The sequence below is a fragment of the Citrus clementina genome, unplaced genomic scaffold (assembly GCF_000493195.1).
Source record: "Citrus clementina cultivar Clemenules unplaced genomic scaffold, Citrus_clementina_v1.0 scaffold_3, whole genome shotgun sequence".
NCBI lineage: Eukaryota > Viridiplantae > Streptophyta > Magnoliopsida > Sapindales > Rutaceae > Citrus > Citrus x clementina.
In genome coordinates this window covers 45,949,684-45,968,656 of record NW_006262339.1, presented here as the reverse complement: position 1 = coordinate 45,968,656, position 18,973 = coordinate 45,949,684, and the positions used below count along the sequence as shown (strand labels likewise).

The 18,973-nt window shown below is 35.5% G+C and overlaps 3 protein-coding genes across 3 annotated transcripts; 2 read left to right on the top strand and 1 right to left on the bottom strand.

Annotated features, from left to right (window-relative positions):
• Positions 1-264: 264 nt before the first annotated feature.
• On the bottom strand, positions 265-1,384 carry LOC112100010 (alanine--glyoxylate aminotransferase 2 homolog 3, mitochondrial-like). Its single transcript, XM_024187576.1, has 4 exons — positions 1,271-1,384; positions 561-867; positions 390-476; positions 265-308 (listed from the first exon to the last, which is right to left on the bottom strand). Exons 1-4 carry the CDS (start codon positions 1,382-1,384, stop codon positions 265-267), a joined length of 552 nt encoding a protein of 183 aa, XP_024043344.1.
• Positions 1,385-8,718: 7,334 nt separating this feature from the next.
• Positions 8,719-10,736, top strand: LOC18050256 (probable pectinesterase/pectinesterase inhibitor 7). Its single transcript, XM_006444331.2, has 2 exons — positions 8,719-9,752; positions 9,885-10,736. Exons 1-2 carry the CDS (start codon positions 8,753-8,755, stop codon positions 10,577-10,579), a joined length of 1,695 nt encoding a protein of 564 aa, XP_006444394.2. The 5' UTR covers positions 8,719-8,752; the 3' UTR covers positions 10,580-10,736.
• Positions 10,737-15,670: 4,934 nt separating this feature from the next.
• LOC18050255 (probable pectinesterase/pectinesterase inhibitor 20) lies at positions 15,671-17,498 on the top strand. The gene is made up of 2 exons (XM_006444330.2): positions 15,671-16,679; positions 16,804-17,498. The coding sequence occupies exons 1-2, from the start codon at positions 15,671-15,673 to the stop codon at positions 17,496-17,498; spliced, it is 1,704 nt and encodes a 567-aa protein (XP_006444393.2).
• The last annotated feature ends 1,475 nt before the right edge of the window (positions 17,499-18,973 follow it).

Here is an 18,973-nt window from a genome sequence, read left to right as displayed (position 1 = left end):
TTCAACAAGCGAGAAGCAAGAGAGACAATGTTCAGAAGCTAATTCAAGTAAAACCAAGAGAGTTTGAGAGCGAGAGACAGAGTGTTGTTGACTCATCGCTTTTTAGTATCGTAGCAACAAGCTAGATATTCAAGCAGTAACCTATGCGTACTAATACTTTTACTCACAACAGATATTAAGTAATACAATTTTAATACAGTTTTAATTTAGACCAAGTTGTGAATGATCAGATACACTCTTTTATCCACACTTACTTCGAAGGCTTCACTTCTTCGTCATTGAGCAGTCCATGACATCTACAAGGTAATCTGAAACCAAAGAAACACATGATATATTCACATTGGGCAGTAAATGATACGAGGCAACAATATGGGTATAAAAAGACCTACTAGCATCTTCTTTTGTGAAGCAAAGAGGAGGAGCAATTCTGAAAACATTTCCATAAAATCCACCTTTGCCGATCAATACTCCCATTTCTATAACAAAGAGGTCTCTATGTAGCTAGAATCTTAAAGCAATATGGCTGGATTATTGCTGAGAGAAGAAGAAAACACATATACGTTTCATTTTGTCCATTACATCTAGAGTTTCAGCCTTTCTCAATTGGCTATCCGTGACAAATTCAACTCCAAGCATAAATCCCCATCCCCTCGCATCTCCAATAGTTCCATATTTATCCTTAAGTGCAGTGAGTCTTTCTTTCAAATAGGATCCAACAACATGGGCATTATGCTGAAGCTTATCTTTCAAAACAGCGTGCCCCGTAGCTGTACATACGGGATTCCCACCAAAGGCGTTGAAGTAACTGCCACGAGTCAAGGCCTCTGCAACCTCTGGAGTAGTTACTAATGCGCACCAAGGGGAATGCTATTTCCAATGCCCTTTGCCATTGTCACAACGTCAAATAACCCTTCCAATAAGGAAAAAAAAAAAATCCTCTCTTGATATGAGCTCTTATGAATTTTTAAAAATCTTGTAACATATGTCTTTAAGTGATAGTGTATTGATAGAATTTAACTTTTTTTATTTTATTTATTTTATTAACTATCAATTACCACGTGTATGTTTGCTCAGGAGGAGATCAGATCAAGAGAAAATCATGATCCTCCAATAAGATAAAAGCTAAAATTTTGAGAGAAATTATAAAACTCTTACGCGAATTAGCATCAAATTGCAATAAAAAAAATCATCAAATTATTAAGAGCTAACCGAATGAACATTAATTTCCCAAAATCTAACTCAAATTGATCTCAATCTACCAAACCCTAACCCAAGACCGAATTGGTTTCAAATATCCAAACACTAACATCATCATTTTAATAGCAGCAGCAACAATAATTTGGAGAAGCAATGGTTGTCCCGCTTCATGGCTGCTCTGCAACATGTCACGGGCTCGCTTGGCACTCAAGGTGGATACACTTAGAAGTGGGGGTTAACTTAGAAATTGGGCCACCAAGACAACTAACTAGCTGGGGTGCACTTAGCAAAACCCCCACCAAGGCCCAAGGGTCTAGAACTCTCTACATATTATCCATTCACTAGAACTTTCTAGGACTCACCACTTGGGTCCCTTAGTGTTTTGCCACTTGTAATAGAATTCTCTAGAATTAGGCATTCCACCCCCTATAAATATGGGTGAACACCCATCATTCACACAACCACCAACACACCCACACAACACACCTAGCACACTAGCTCTCAAGCTCTCTTGTACAAACACTCTTGTAATTATTCAAAGTGCAATACAATCATCTTTGGCCATTCCACTCTTACTACCCTTAACATTTTCTCCAAGTGTGTGTGCTTGGCTTGTTTAGGGAGTAATCTATGCTTACTTGGCGACTCACACGCTAAGGTCGCTCAAGTGTCGCACGGGAACTTGCTGCGCAAAACTATCACCCCGTGACAAACAGCTGACTTTGCAGCGTGGTTTGACATTGTAGCAGCAGGTGCGCGTGCGGCATGGTTTTGCAATCTAGTGGCAGCCGACCGTTGATGTGGTTGGTAATAATGACTTTCTAATGGTACCAGCGTGTTTGATTATCTCTAATCAAATAAGGTTAAAAAAAAGCAAGTTAATGATTTTTAATTGTCTAATTGTTTATAATTTTAAAAAATCCAGACTTATATGTTAGAAATTTATCTCTTTAACTTTTAAGAATTTTCATAAGCAGTAGGGAGTATAATGTTAAAATTCAAACTAATACAATTCATCCGTTTTAACTATTTTTTTGGTGGACCCGATGGTGACGGATTGAAATTAGAAAAAGTTCAAATTGGTGGTACCTTGCAACAGTTGCAAGGTAGGTGAATCCATCCTATTTTCTTATATATATTAGCTGCGGTATTATTTTCTTAAATAATACACAATTTACATACTAGCTGTTTTCATATATAATTCTCTAAAATATAAACTTGATATTGGTAATATTTTCTTATCAGTCCCCTCAACCAAATCTCCTGTGTTTTTCACTTTTCACTAACAAATGTAAAGAGTTTGCAAGAAGTAAAAGACGTATATTACGCTCGTGGGTGGGCTTAGACGTGGACGGTAAGAGTTATGTGAGAAGGAGAACGGAGGGGTTTAAGAGGTCTGGTAATAGTACTGCCCTTATTACTGGGGACTGCATATTTTGAGTTCCTGAAGAGCCTTGGACCACATATGCCAGTTGCGGTCAACACTACATCTCTGCAATGGCCACTGTGAAACCAATGGGCCTGAAGTTTCTAGAGCCCAAGCTCTTGAAAGCTTCCAAAATCCAAAATATATATTACCTGCGGTATTCTTGTTTTCCAGTTCTTTTCCAACCCCACCGCACAGAAACAACGGACACGACATCAATTGAAACAAATTTCTCTGCAAGAAGGAAACATGATTGGTAATTAGTAATTACATTCTACATGCAGATGCAGAGAGGAACTAAGCGACAGTTGATTTACCGTCTTAATAGGAAATCCAACAGATGTACGACGGCAAAGGAAAAAACAATGGCATCAAATTCAAAACATGTACAAACAGTACCAATTGAAACTCGCAATTTTGAATAACAAGTTGTACGGATTGGCTTTCAGATTAATTACATCTAAGAACCATGCGTGTTGTTGTATCTTTGCTGTGAATTTTTGTAGCATTTATCAAATAAGGACCATCGCGGCAAAGGTTCCCATCTTAATAAAATGCGGCCCTACTTATTTCAAAGCAAAATGCTCGTAATTTTTTACTAATATGCACCAAATCGCACATGATTACCCAGAAATGCTCGTCTTTTTCTTCTATAAACCCTTGCGCTTGTTTTCTATTTAGCTAGATTAGTATTTAGAAAGGGGATTAAGAATTGTGTGCACACAAACAAAAACAAAATAATCAGATGAGAACAAACCAATGCCTAACTTTATATTAATCCACAAATTAATAGAGGGAGAATTACGGGAGGAGAATGCTATCTTGCTAAGTGGGCAGGATAGCATAGCAACGCATCAACTTGATTACTCAAAAAAATTAAGCAATTTGGTCTTTTGAGAAAGCCGCCAATACGTGGAAAAGTAAACGAAATAGTAAATTAGAAATTGCACGAGTCATACGCGTCGTCGGTGTCAAAATGTTAACAACTAGGCCCGGTGCTGCCTGCTGAAAACCACCAGCAAAAGAAATAGAATCGGCTCGCCAGCCTGTTCGTAGCTGTTTTTCAAAGTTTCACATACCAAATTTTCTTATGATTAATATTGTCTAATCGTTTAAATCCTTATACGCCTTCCCTTTGAATTCTTTCAAAATTTTGGCAGCTAAGAATATATATAATAGTCGAGACGTTTGACTTTGTTAGGCGAATTTATAGTTTCTTCAACTAATAGGAACATATTAAAAATTTTTAGTCAACAATAACCAAAGTATCGATAGTTGTTTAGTAATTAAATTATGAGCATGCAGATCAGATGCAGGAGACATTATAAGGGCAATACTGCAATATTATATATTCTAAAACAAGTTGGAAGTGTTGAACGAAGAGAGAGTAAATCGTTCCAAGAATCTTCTTCATAGTTTCGTAAGCACCGATTGTATTAGTAATTTCTAATTACTACCTTTTTGTGACAGTAATGATTGAAGTCTTTATAATATACTTTTTTATTAATTAAATATTAAGATAGAAATAGATATCTACTTTATTCATATGAGTGAAATAAATATCTAAAATATTAATAACGTTAAAATTTTAGACTATACTTTATAGTTTTGATTTAAGAATATATTTTATGATTGTAAATATTAATAGTATTTTTTATTGTAACAATGCATATTAGCATTAGAAAAAAAACAAAAAAAGCTTTAAATAATTTTACTTACCAGTCTGTTTGATCGAAATCGGTTCCCGAAAACTGCAAAATGGAAAAAAAATTTCACGCGCTTGTGGAACGTGTGTCATTGAATCAAAATATGCAGAATATATGACGTGTATTTCTAAATATGTCAACTTGGGGGAGGTAATCTTGAAATCAATAATAATTGAAGCAAAACGAAAGCGGCCTTGTGTCGGAGTTAATATACATTGAGTGAGATTCGATTCATATTAATCTTCGATCATTTAAATCATTTCCTAATATTTATATATTTGTTTGTGTTGTCGTATTATCAGACAAAGAACCAATCATCTAACAAATATTAGAAGTGAACGGGCTGGTTGACTATATGCTGGTTTTATTCCATGGCAAATCTAACTCAATCAAAATACAACCTTACCAACCGAAACCCGATCGGCCAAGAAGCAAACAAGAACTAAAAATTCAATACATATAATTAAACTAATAGTGGAGTGGTTGGGCTCAGCGTTAGCTTGACTTTCTAGACACATCTTTCCAATTGAAAAAAAATAATAATAAATAAATAACCTCGTCTTAACTAAACTTTCAGCTAAAATAGTTGCCAAAAAAAAAAAAAAAAGCTACAATAGTAATGAGGTTTGTGGTGTGTGTGTGTGTGTATCAATTCTGCTTGCTTTTTATTTTTAATTTTCAAAGTTTTGTTAATTGTCTCATTTGTTCGTGGATAAATTTGGTTAACCCAGTTTAAGAGCATCATGTGGATTAAAGGAAAGAAAATAGAACAACGACACGTGTTCTTAGAGAGAATTTTCTCCTTCACCTCACTCTTCACTAAAGGAGACTAGGGTGATATTGTAAATGGTTAATTTTAGGCCAACAATGGAAGAAAACATATTAATGATGAGAAGGATATGTGAGGGAAGCATCAGGTAGGTAGAATCGCTAGGCTTCAAAAGGGCCCTAGGTTCCACAAAGGATCCTGTAGGAACGCAATCAACAGACGAAGAGTAAGATACAAAGGGAATAAAGCAAATGGAGGAATGCCAAAGCCTGCATAGGTGCCTTATGATTAGGGATGATAATATTTTTTGGACCCGATTCAGATCCGGACGAATCCAGATAATCCGGACCGGGTTTACTTCGTACCAGATTTAATTTTATCCGGAATCTGGATGTAATTTTATGAACCCGTATATATCCGGGTCCAGATCCGGTTTTATTTGAACCTAAAAATTCGAAACCTGGACTCGTATTTCTTTATTTTTATATTAAGTTATAAAACTATTTTAAGTTATAAATAGAGAAGTAAAAAAAAAAAATCATGTGCCCTAATTTGCAAATTGCAATTCATAGCCGCATCGCATGTTTCCTCTTCCTTTCATCAAATCTTTATTGTCGTTACTCTCATCGCTTCGCCACCTTGTCCTTCACAGTTGTGTTCACTATCATCATCGTCATCAGCCACCTCTCTAGTCTTTTATGTCGCGATTGGCGACGATTGTGATATGGGTTGAAGTTGCACGTATATCATGGGAGGAAACGTTGGGTCAGATGCTTTGGAGGATTATTTATTATTATTATTATATTTTTTTAGGTGTTGTTGGGAGCTTTGGCTGTGTGGAATGGTAAGGCCCAAAGATTCCTTTTACACCAAAAGTTTATCTTTGTGACAACTTGCGGGTGGAGCTTAAGGAGAACTATAGACAGATTTGGGTGTGAGTATTCATATGTCTATTGTCGTTGTGTGTTCATCTGTTTGCAGCTAGAAATTCAGAGTTGTAAAAAATAATCGAAGATGATTGTTTTCCACAGCTAAAATCAAATTCGAGTTCGAAACCTAGAATCCAGAAATCTGATTTTTCCGGGTTCAACCCGTATCGAACCCGGAGTCAAAAAAATCGGGTATATATTTAGGTCCGGTAAAGTAAAATTGGCATCTTGGTCTGGAACCTGGAAGGCCAAACCTGGACCCACACCTAGATTTTGCCATCCCTACTTATGATTCAAAAGCTACTTTTTCATTTTCAAAAGTCAAACATTAGGACTCCAAAGGACATGAAACCATCTCCAATTAGAATCGCCCAACTCAAAGGAACCTCAAGTGTTAAAATGATCGCCAATTTAGAAGGAGGGATCTACAGACCTTATCTTGTGTCTCAAGTTTATCTTAAGGCTCTTATTCGCTATCATACAAAATAGTGATCCCTAGGGAACAAATAGGCGTGCCGCTATCAAGAAGCTCATGAGGTGCCTAATACACTTGCCAAATGTCAGGGCAAATCAAAATGCGCTACGTCAAAAAGGACTACAGGGTTCTTAGGTAAAAAAAAATCCTTTAATGAGAAATTGTCACGTGTAATACAAGATGAATTCAAAGGACTTTAAATATTTGAACTTCGACTAAAAATTATACAAATGCAAGGGTATAAAGAGGACCCGTTAATCGAGTTCCGTTATGTGTTTAGAGAGACTTGATGATGCCCTTAGTAACCTTATTATATAAATTAAGCTTATCCTAGGAAGGGTCTCCTTCCTTTTTTAATTCTTTTCTTTATCTTTTTCTCTTTCTTCATTGTATGTAAAAATATAGGTCTTTTACTTTTCCAACTTCTCCAAAAACTCTTCACTTCTTCCATTCTTAGAGCTTTCACATCTGAACATCATGCACCATACAAGTCCTTATTTTCACTACTCATCTCTCCATAAAGCCATTTTTTCCCTTAATCTTTATCTCGGGCCTCATCTTTCTAAGAGGCTAGTGCTACTTGTATGCTTCTTTGTGGTTGACACAACATAACCATCCTCCATATTATCCTCCACACTCAATGATACTCTTCGAAAGTGTCTTCGCAGAGAAACACAGAGCTCCCTTAAGGATCCTAAGAGGAAAAAGCACTAGGAAAATTCCTTTTATGTTATTTATCAATTATATTGTAAAGAATCCCTTGTAATATCATATTTAACATAATAGATAGGTTAACAAGACATTGCCCTTATAAGATATATGTCAAACCACGTAAATCTTATGTGTTATATTTATGCTTATGTATGCCTTATGCTTTTTCTAGGGCATCCTCGGATCTCCTCGAGCCCCCCAAAGCATCTTTAGAGTTTTCTCAAGACTCTTTAAAGGAACCCTATAAGTCTTCTAAGGCTCCTTTGGCTCACTGAGGCCCATAGAGTCTCTCAGGCTCCTCTAGACTCAACTTTTTAACTGATCTAGAGCAACACTTCACCCTCCCCAATCAAACAAATCTTGATGTCCCTTGGCTTGCATCGCTAAGATGAAAAAAAAAAAATGGCCTAAAACATTTGGCACTGTCTGAAAAAATTTTACTTCTACCCCATTGAGGTATTGTCCATCATTTTTTACTTGATTTTGTTCGCTGTGTGCCTCGTAAGCCTTTTAAGGCTCACTAAGTCCTATAGAATCCCCCAGGCTCCTCTAGACACAACTTTTTAACCGATCCAAGGCATCACTTCACCATCTCTAATCAAACAAATCTTTAATGTCTATCAGCTCGTACCACTCAGATGAGCGAAAAATGGGTCGAAACACCATGCATAATGCATCTACTGTATAGGAGAGCTTCTAAGAGCATCACCAAAAGACTCTTCAAATAAGATTTTATTACTTATTTGAAGAGTCACATCAATATTTAAAGCTCTAAAAGACACTCCAATTAAGATTCTTCAAATAAGAATTGATTCTCTCTCTTCAAATTTGGAGAGTTAATTTCTCACTTTTCAATTTATATTTTATTACTTTTCATTGAAGAAAGAGAGAGAAGTGTTTTAATTGCTATTGACTTTTCCTTTAAAAAAATAATTATTTGATTAAAACAATATTAATTTATTTATATTTGAAGAGTCTTTTGGAGAATATCATATTTTTTCACCTTTCTATTTGCCACATAGGTAAGTAAATAAGTATTTGAAGAGTAAAATTTATATATGTTTTTGGAGATACTCTAAGCACTTCACACTCTCTCATGATGGTCTCCAAAGTTAAGTATTTGTGTAATAATGGAATTAATTGGTCGTAACTTACCTTAATAGATTTAATTAATAAGCATAACCAAAGACGGTGAGTAATTCGACATGCATGTTTCACCTTTGAGTTTTGACAATCCAAATGTGATCAATTGCGAAAGCATGAATGTATAACTACGTTCAATCAAAAGTTACATGTATTATTAGAAGGGAAGATATATAGATAAATATAAATCAAGCCATACAAACGCGTTTTCTACCTAAAAGTCCAAGATGTTGACTTCCATGCATACTTCTCCATAATTAATTAATGCATCACAGTATGAACTATGAAGCAAAGCTAAGTACCCGTCTTTCCTATAAATACATCAAAGTACAAATTAAAGCCATTCAAAATAACTCCATCTCTTATTCAATCTCCAGTCTACTCCAAAATTAATTAATGGCTTCAAAGCTCTTCTTTGTCATAACAATACCTATTCTTATTGCACTTCTTCCTGTCTTTGCTCGTCCATCACATGCAACAGATGTCGCTCCAACGACTCCTGTTTCAGCTGGATCGGTTTGCAAATCCACTCCGGACCCATCCTTTTGCAAATCCGTGCTCCCTAACCAAACTGCAAATGTCTACACCTACGGCCGATTCTCCATTCGCAAAGCTTTATGGCAATCTCGTAAATTCTTGAACCTAGTTGACAAATATCTCACCCGCCGCGCCACATTATCAACTACTGCCATACGTGCTCTAGAGGATTGCCGTTTACTAGCTGGTTTCAACATGGACTTTCTTTTAAGCTCCTTTGAAACTGTCAATTCTACTAGTAAAACTTTACCCACCATGCAAGCGGATGACGTGCAGACTTTCCTTAGTGCCATTCTAACAAACCAGCAAACCTGTTTTGATGGCTTACAAGACACGGCTTCCGCTTGGAGCGTCAAGAATGGTCTCTCACTCCCTCTTTCCAACGACACAAAACTCTACAGTGTGTCTCTTGCTCTTTTCACAAAAGCTTGGGTCCCTAAGAAGAAGAAAGCAACCGCATGGCAGCCCACAAGGAAGCAACGTCTGTTCCGGAACGGACGGCTACCGTTGAAAATGTCTGAAAAAACACGTGTAGTTTATGAGACTGTAAGCAGAAGAAAACTTCTCCAAGCTGCTCCGGATGATGAAGTCTTGGTGAGCGATATTGTCACGGTGAGTCAAGACGGGAGCGGGAATTTCACTACCATCACTGATGCTATTAATGTTGCTCCAAACAATACAGATGTTACCAATGGATACTTCTTGATTTATATCACGGCGGGTGTTTACGAGGAATATATATCCATTTCTAAGAACAAGAAAAATTTGATGATCATTGGAGACGGCATCAACCAGACAGTAATCACTGGCAACAGAAGCGTTGTTGATGGATGGACTACGTTCAATTCTGCGACTTTTGGTAATAATCATACATACATATATACACACACACACTTCTATTTTATTTTTTTGATTTTAAATTTTGTTAATTGTAGTATTGGAAGATGATTATGTCATTCTAATGATTTTCTTTTGGTGATAAAAATTGCAGCCGTGGTGGCACCGAACTTTGTCGCAGTGAATATAACCATCCGCAATACGGCTGGAGCAATCAAGCATCAGGCTGTGGCACTACGCAATGGGGCAGATTTGTCTACATTTTATAGCTGCAGCTTTGAAGCGTACCAAGATACATTATATACACATTCTCTAAGGCAGTTCTACAGGGAATGTGACATATATGGTACAGTTGATTTCATATTCGGAAACGCAGCCGTTGTTCTCCAAAACTGCAACATTTATCCCCGGCTGCCGATGAGTGGACAATTCAACGCCATTACAGCACAAGGTCGGACCGATCCTAACCAGAATACCGGCACGTCCATCCATAATTGCACAATTAGAGCATCCAGTGATCTGGCGTCGGGCAGTCAAACGGTGCAGACATATCTGGGGAGGCCATGGAAGGAGTACTCTAGAACCGTTTATATGCAATCTTTCATGGATAGTTCGATAAACCCTGCCGGTTGGCAGATTTGGAGTGGAGATTTCGCGCTAAGTACATTATATTATGCCGAGTACAATAACACCGGACCTGGGTCAAACACTGCCAATAGGGTTACGTGGCCTGGTTACCATGTGACCATCAATGCAACCGATGCCGCTAATTTTACTGTGTCTAACTTCCTGTTGGGAGACGACTGGATACCACAAACCGGAGTGTCGTACACTGGTGCCTTAATTTAAAGCTACCACACAGTACTCATTCAATATCCGTTCTGGTTCTTCTTTTATTTTTATTTCAGAGAGTAATTGTTTTGTAAAAGCCATTCGTTGTAAACTGCCAGCTATTCTCATGTACAGCGTGGTATTAATTGATTCTATGCAATAATTGATTTGTCAATTCGAGCAAAGTGATCTCATTTTCTTCTTTCTCAGCAGTAGTACTAAAATAATATCATTATTATTGTTTTTCTTCATTGATTTGTTCTGATTTGTTATAGATAAGGACAGATCCAGAACTCTTTTCATTGGTCGATCATGTGAGATTTTGACACTTCATTGGGGATACTGGCGACCTTCCTGAACCAATAGGCAATAGCTCATGGTTTCAAATAGTTTCGAGACATTATACAATGGATTTGAACATGGAATAATAGTAGGTGGGCCACGAATTATTTTACTTTTACCCAAAGAAGGACGTAGTTCGATCTATTTTAGATAAATAGATCCACGACAGCATAACTGCTTTGTAAAACCACGAAAGACCCTTGTATTTTGGTTAATTTCGACCAACCACATTTAAATGAGAAGAGTTAACAAAATACTCATTAAACCCATTTATTCAATAAACATTCTACTAAGATTTAAAATTTGAAACTACGCTCTATACAAATACAACTACTTAAATACTAAAAAATACCCTCATATAATTAAATTCTTTTAGATATTGTTTGGAAAATAAAACCCACCAAAACTATTTACACAACTATTGATAAGCAATATTAAACCAATGAGAATAACAAAAATTCAATTGCAGCCAACCAATTAATCCTAAAATTTTCAGCTCTAGTAAACTGAAAACGTTTTGATTAAGAAAAAAAAAAGTATGCGATTAAAATGAATAGACGAATTAATAAATTATGCTTTAATTTATATTTGTGTTTAATCTTTCAGTTGTCCTTTCTCAGTTTCCCTATCAATTTCCTTGCCCAACTAAGATATAAATCACAGGTTGAAATTTTTACTCTTATAAATTAAATTCTATAGCCTCTTTGTTAGCAATCTACTTAGACCCTGTGATTTGCATTATAATTTGCTATGAGGCCTGACGTGATCTGGGATGACCCGGCTTGAATATTCGTTTTTGGATTTTGCTAGTAAAACTTGAGATTAAACACAATGCAATTAACTATAAACAAGAAGGTGTGGAGTGTACTTTTTATAGGTTCAAATATCCAACCCTTAATATCAATAATGATAGGAATACTAACATTTAGATAACAACTGAAATCCAAAGGTACATGTATTCCAATTATGCTTATTATTCCAATAAAGGTCACTAGGTCAGGGACCAATTTTATACAAAATTAACAAGTTATATGTTTACTCGAATAAACATAAAAACTCATGGCTCAAATGTTATTACTACTTCTTTCTTTTTTTTAATAAAGAAAACTGTGAGATAATTTTAAAATAGTCTAAGGAAGCTTCACTGTTTCGTCGTCACACAGTTTCCATGTTGAAATTACAATAATTAATACAATTAGTTGTAAGTTACACATTAAAACTCTGGTTCCAATCTCCAATGATCAAGTTGGATGGATATGGCGTATGTTTCGTCTGACTAATGTACTACGAAAATCAGTACATATTTTACGCGCTTGCACCCTTGTGAATCATTCAGCCAAGTGTGCGTGTGCACGTGTTGTCTATATGTATTTATAACGGTATTTCAAAATATATTACCTTGGGAAGTGAAATAATCATGCAATATACGTGACCGTCGTGCAAAACGGGGGCGGCTCGTTGTATTATTTATTCAATGGAGTGAGTGAGACTCGAATGACAAAATCCTTGATGATTCTGAGGTGAGATCATTGAAATCCAAGATGGCACGTCTTTGATGAAGCGAGAGAAATGCATAGTTCAAATATCAAAAGGAGCTAATTTGTTTGTTTGACCTACAAGCAAGGAAAAAGAACATGCCGTCTTCCGATTGGGCCGGTATACCGGGGCCAGGCCCAATCTTCATTCAATAGGCCTCTCCTAAGCTTGTCCCAAAATTCTGAAAGGACTCAATGAAGAAAGGAAGTTGGGGGAAAGGTTTCATACTTTCATTAACAAAATACCAAGTACTAAAACTAAACAGGTTAAAAGTACATTCCGATATAAATTCTGATCATAACGCTAGTTATAGTTTTAGCTTCTTCTTTTTTTTTTTCTTATTTAAATTGATGTAATATAATAAAATTGGTGGGTTGAAATCACCATATAAATTAAAAAAAAATTGTTATTCTTCTCTTGTTTAAGGGCTTAAGCAACATTCTACTTCACCATTGATCCACGCCCACGTACGTGTTTGTCTAAAAAATAACCCTAAACATTTTTTTGGATAAGACCCTAAACGTTTCAATTATATAGATCATTGCTAAAATCCAATTGTATCTTTATTCAACCCTCTTTCTCTCTCTATATATAAAACTCTATTCAATGAAAATCGGTGCCACTTGTCCGTTGGTGAAAGTTCTTAACTAGAAATAGGATTTAGATATTTGAACTTCACTACATGGGTGGAAAGAAATTATGTTGCAATTCAGCTATTAAAAAAAAAATTCCATTAGTTTATATAGTTAGATGATGTTAACTAAAGGTTTGTTTGGTAGCGTGTTCGGCAGCTCAAGCTTAAAAATTAGAGCATTAAAATGTTTATCCTGCTGTGATTTGCAGGTGAGGTTGATTTGATCATATACTTGTATGATAAAAATTTTATAATATTTTTACTATTTTTATTAAAATTATTATTTAAAAATCATATTTACCACACATTATAAATTTTTATTTCATAATTGTAGTTTTTATTTTACTACAATCAAGACACCTCAATGTTAAATGGGCCCAATTGATTTCTCTTTGGTTACGTTCACTTCTTATTAAACAAGGAATCAATCACCAAGCATAAGTTGCCTTCACATTCTTTGATATTATTTTATTACAACATAAGTGGGACGTGAGCATCACAACAATTGGGCGTTTTGACCATGTATTGTCTTTATTCCACGCCTTATCTAAAAACACACGTACCCACCGAACCTTGGTCGATCGACAAGCAGACAAGAATAAGAATTTCAATACGTCTTCGGATTGGTTGGGTTCAGACTTCAGAAGTACTTGCAGCTAGACACGTACGTGTGACTTTGAAACCATTGCATCTTCACTAAGAATAATTGATGTGTTAGTGTTGCTGAGGTTTCATACTATCGTTTGTTGTAGAACTTCTTGCCCGTCTATATCTACTTTAGGAGCTACCAAGCTCATCGAAAGATCACCAAAGTAAATTAATACCCACTTAGAAGACGAATCAGGATCTCAAAATTCATTCTGCGCCCAATGAAAGTTGTATTAATTCTGTGAGAAAATGTACATGTATTCTTTTAACCCAGTAAATACGCTAACTACTAAGAAGGAGTAATGATATTTGGGTACGTGGGTTCATATATATTCTTTTCATTTCAAGTCATAACAAACCATTGAAATTTTGCCCTTTTCATATATTCTCAATATCACATCCGCAACTAGCTACCTTATCAAGTTGTGATCATTAAAGTCTAAGTCCCGGTTTATTTATGTTGCCCGGCAGCCGGGTTGCTGCCACGGCGGTGTTTGGTAACCGTCACAATTGGACTGTGGCAGGTTTTCCCTCTCTCTCTCTTATTTTTTTTCAATTTCGTTTATCCTTGAGCCTTACGTAATGTATCACCGAAAACTTATGAAGTTAGTTTTTATTTCATAATAGCTCAAAAGTTAGGCTCCAACTACGTTAAAGATTTTGTAACTACCAGCAAAGCTGTTCTGATTTGTTGGATTAGACGACATAAATCTAATGCCAGATGGTGCGGAAGAAAAATGTAAGAATTTAATTGAGGAGGAGGGTAACCTGCTAATATATTGAAATTCATATTATCACTCTGTGACCTGCGGTCCCTGCAGACCCCAAAAAAGATATATATTTATATAAGCTGCATATTATAATTTGAGCTTAAGATATTGAGAATCTTGTATTTTGGCCCCAGTCAAGTTAAATGTTATACACTTAATCATTTACCCTCAGTTTTATGAAGTATTTTTCAGAATATGGCACTTAAACTTAACACCTTTGACAGTTTGGCCCCAAAGAATGTCAATTTTGGCTCCGTCTTTGACCCTCAACTTCGTATTTCACCCGCAATTCAAAGTTAGAAAATTAATTAGTTTAACATGTGCTCCTTTCCCTTTTTTAGTATTCCAACTAACACTGCTTCATAGCACAATTTGCACCCTATTTATCACAGTTTAATTCTAAGTATTCAACATCACGACGATACATTTTTTATGACTTATTTTAGTAGTGAAAATTGATGATGACGAATATATTTTATAATTCATAACTTAAGAGTCCTGAACGCGTGATAGTTAATAAAAATTTTTATAATAGTGAAAAAAATTAGTACTGGTAGTGTTAGCTATACTAATAATAATAGCTGTAGCAGTAATAGTAAAGACAAACCATACTACAATGTACCACCTTTTGCCGGTCATCATGTCTTAGGACTTTGATTAATTGACCAAGTGCCAATATTTGAGTGATGATCATGTCAAATCACTAGCTGTCACTTGCAGAATCTGTAACGTAGTCGGAACTCATATGGCCTCGTGCTCGGAATAACTGGTCAAAATTTGAAACCGCGGATCATATGCTTTGCTGGATTAATTAACCAAAATTAGTAATAGTGGATCACCGGTGGTGGGGGAATTTATGTCGCCGTTGACAATAATAGTGGGCAATATAAAGCAAAGTATTCCGAAAAATGAATATAAAAATGCAAGTACTTCCATCAAGGGAAAAAAGGAATAACAATTTTATTTTCAGATTTGGTTGCATGCATTAGATTATCAATTATCGAGACAAACAAGTTTTCTTTGTTTAATAAATTCTTACAGTTGACTTCCATATTTTTAAGCCCATCACAAATATGAAGCAATTAAAGCTACACTTGCCTCCTATAAATACATCACATTAACAACACCCAAATCATTCGAATTCGATCTCTTCAATTCCCTAGCCAGTCTAGAACAATTATGGCTTCAAAGCTCTTTTTTCTCATAACAATACCTATTCTCATTGCCCTTCCTTTTTTTGCCTATCCATCTTATGCAGCAGATAATGTTGATCCACCAACAACTCCTGTCCCACCAGAAACTATTTGCATGTACACTCCAAAACCTAAAGATTGCAAATCGGTGCTCCCTGCTACCCCTAACCAAACCGCAGATACCTACACATATTGTCGATTATCCATCCGCAAAGCTTTATCGCAAACTCAAAAATTCTTCAACTTAGTTGACAATTATCTTAAATCCGGATCCACATTACCACTCAGTGCAATCCGCACTCTAGATGATTGCCGTTTACTAGCTGGTCTCAACTTGGACTATCTTTCAAGCTCTTATCAAGCTGCCAACACCACTAGCCGAATTCTGAAAACCATCCAAGCTGATGACGTGCAAGCTCAGCTTAGTGCCATCTTAACGAACCAAAATACCTGTTTAGATGACATTCAAGACTCTGCTTTGTCCGAGAGCGTAAAGAATGGCCTCTCTGTTCCGTTACTTGAGGACATAAAACTTAGCAGTGTCTTGCTTGCTCTTTTCAGAAAGGGTTGGGTTGGTGAGAAGAAGATAGTCACCTCATGGCAGCCTTCAAAGACACAAAGTATGTTCGGCCACAATGGACGTTTACCGCTGATTATGTCTGACCGAATTCGAGCAATCTATGACTCCGTAAGAGGAAGAAAACTCACAGGTGGTGATGAAGGAGTCCTGGTGATCGATATTGTGACTGTTGCTCTAGATGGCACTGGAAATTTCTCCACAATCACTGATGCTATTAATGTAGCTCCAAACAATACAAATCCTGACAATGGATACTTTTTGATTTATGTCACCGCGGGCGTCTATCAAGAATACATCTCCATTCCTAAGAATAAGAAAAATTTGATGATGATCGGAGACGGCATCAATCAGACAATAATCACCGGCAACAGAAACGTTGTTGATGGATGGACTACTTCCAATTCTGCAACCTTCAGTAAGCTACCTACCTACCTATACATGCACAATTAGTCTTTTTTATGTTCTAGTGCCAAAAATATATTAATAAACTCGATTATTCTAATATTGACTTTATTGTCAATAAATTAAATATATTGCAGTCGTGGTGGCACCAAACTTTGTTGCATCGGACATAACTATCCGCAATACGGCTGGAGCAGTCAAGCACCAGGCTGTGGCACTGCGTAGTGCGGCTGATTTGTCTACATTTTATAGCTGCAGCTTTGAAGGGTACCAAGATACATTATATACGCATTCTCTAAGGCAGTTCTACAGAGAATGCGATATATATGGTACAGTTGATTTCATATTCGGAAACGCAGCCGTTGTTCTCCAAAACTGCAACATTTATCCCCGGCTGCCGATGAGTGGACAATTCAACGCCATTACAGCACAAGGTAGGACCGATCCTAACCAGAATACCGGCACGTCCATCCATAATTGCACAATTAGAGCATCCAATGATCTGGCGTCGGGCAGTCAAACGGTGCAGACATATCTGGGGAGGCCATGGAAGGAGTACTCTAGAACTGTTTACATGCAAACTTTCATGGATAGTTTGATAAACCCTGCTGGTTGGCACGATTGGAGCGGCGATTTTGCACTATCTACATTGTATTATGCCGAGTACAATAATACCGGCCCAGGGTCAGACACCACCAATAGGGTGACTTGGCCGGGTTACCATATCATCGATGCCACAGAAGCCGCTAATTTCACCGTTTCTAATTTCTTGTCTGGGGACAATTGGTTACCGCAAACTGGAGTGCCTTACAACGGTGGTTTCATTAGTTAATTTTTTTAATTAAGCTACTCATCTTGTGAAGCTTCCTGTTCGTCGATTTTTTTTTTTTGGGAAATTGCTTTGCAAACTCAATAATCATGTGTGATACACAAGCTATTCAAATGTACAATTGTATTGACAATAAATTTAATATTTGAACTGCTATTGTATTTTTTTTATTTTTAACTTTTTTGCAGTAGAAGTACTCCAATGACTAAGATGTTTAAATAATGTTGTTATCGAAATTGATGATGAAATATCCGCAACAGTGAATCGTCCCTACTGCTTTTTATTATGCTACTTATTTCCTAAATTTTGCACAACTCTATCATTCTGGTAACAAATATTAAAGTTTGTCAACAATTAATCCTAATTCTGTTAACGTTTTATTGTTAACACATATGCGCAAATAGCCCATTTGAAGAAGAAATTTTTGGCTCTCGAGATTTAATAAGTCAAAAATTCTATTAGCTAGCTAGACTTTTCTAAAACAAAATCCTTTAATTCCAACATTCTTCTTTAAAAATACTATATGTGAAGTAAACCATTTTTTCTCTTGTGTTTTAAAATCTACTGAAACCTCTTAGGATCCGTTTGGGATTGCTTTTGGAAGATTTAAAAGCGATTTTAAAATTTTAAAAGGTAATTTTAGTGTTAAAAAAAATCAAAATCACTTTTGTCAAAATCAACCACTCTTACAGTTGATTTTGAAAAAAATGGAAGGAGTATCTTTTAGATTCTGATTTTGAGTTATCCTTTAATACAATTTCATAAATATCCTTAAAATTATTACTTAAACCCAAAATTATCCTTATTCAAATTGAAAACAAAATCAATATTTTAATAAATTTTTAATATAATTTATAAATATCAATTTATTAATATCAATTTGTTGGTCGAATTATTATTAAATTTGTTTCACTATATTATAAATTTAATTATCAATTGTTTTAAGATAAAAAATAAAATCAATATATTATAAATTTTATTTTTAGTTAAAATTATTATAATACACAATTAAAAATATTATATGTACATGTTTTTATATGTATAAGTAAATTTTATCATACATTATGTACATTTTAGACATTTGTTTTCTCTCAGCAGTTTAATAGTAAAATTTACCGAACGTCCATAATTGCTTTCAAAAGTCATAGTACTTCTGAAAACAAAATTTATCAAACACTTAACTGATTTTTTTCACAGCTGATTATTTCTACAACACAATTAACATCAATTATTTTAAAAGTTACAGTATTTTCCAAACTGGCCCTTAATGGTCTAATGTTAAATAATCTAAAATACTTAATTTTTAGAGGACAATTTAAGATCTTTTTTGTATCATACAAATCCAACTGTTGAGATACATGTATATAACAATTTTAACACTTATTTTAATGTAAAAAATTAAAGTTGACAATTAACAAAATATTATTGACATAAAAAATATGCTGGTTGAAAAATATTTAATTTCACCAAATAAGGAG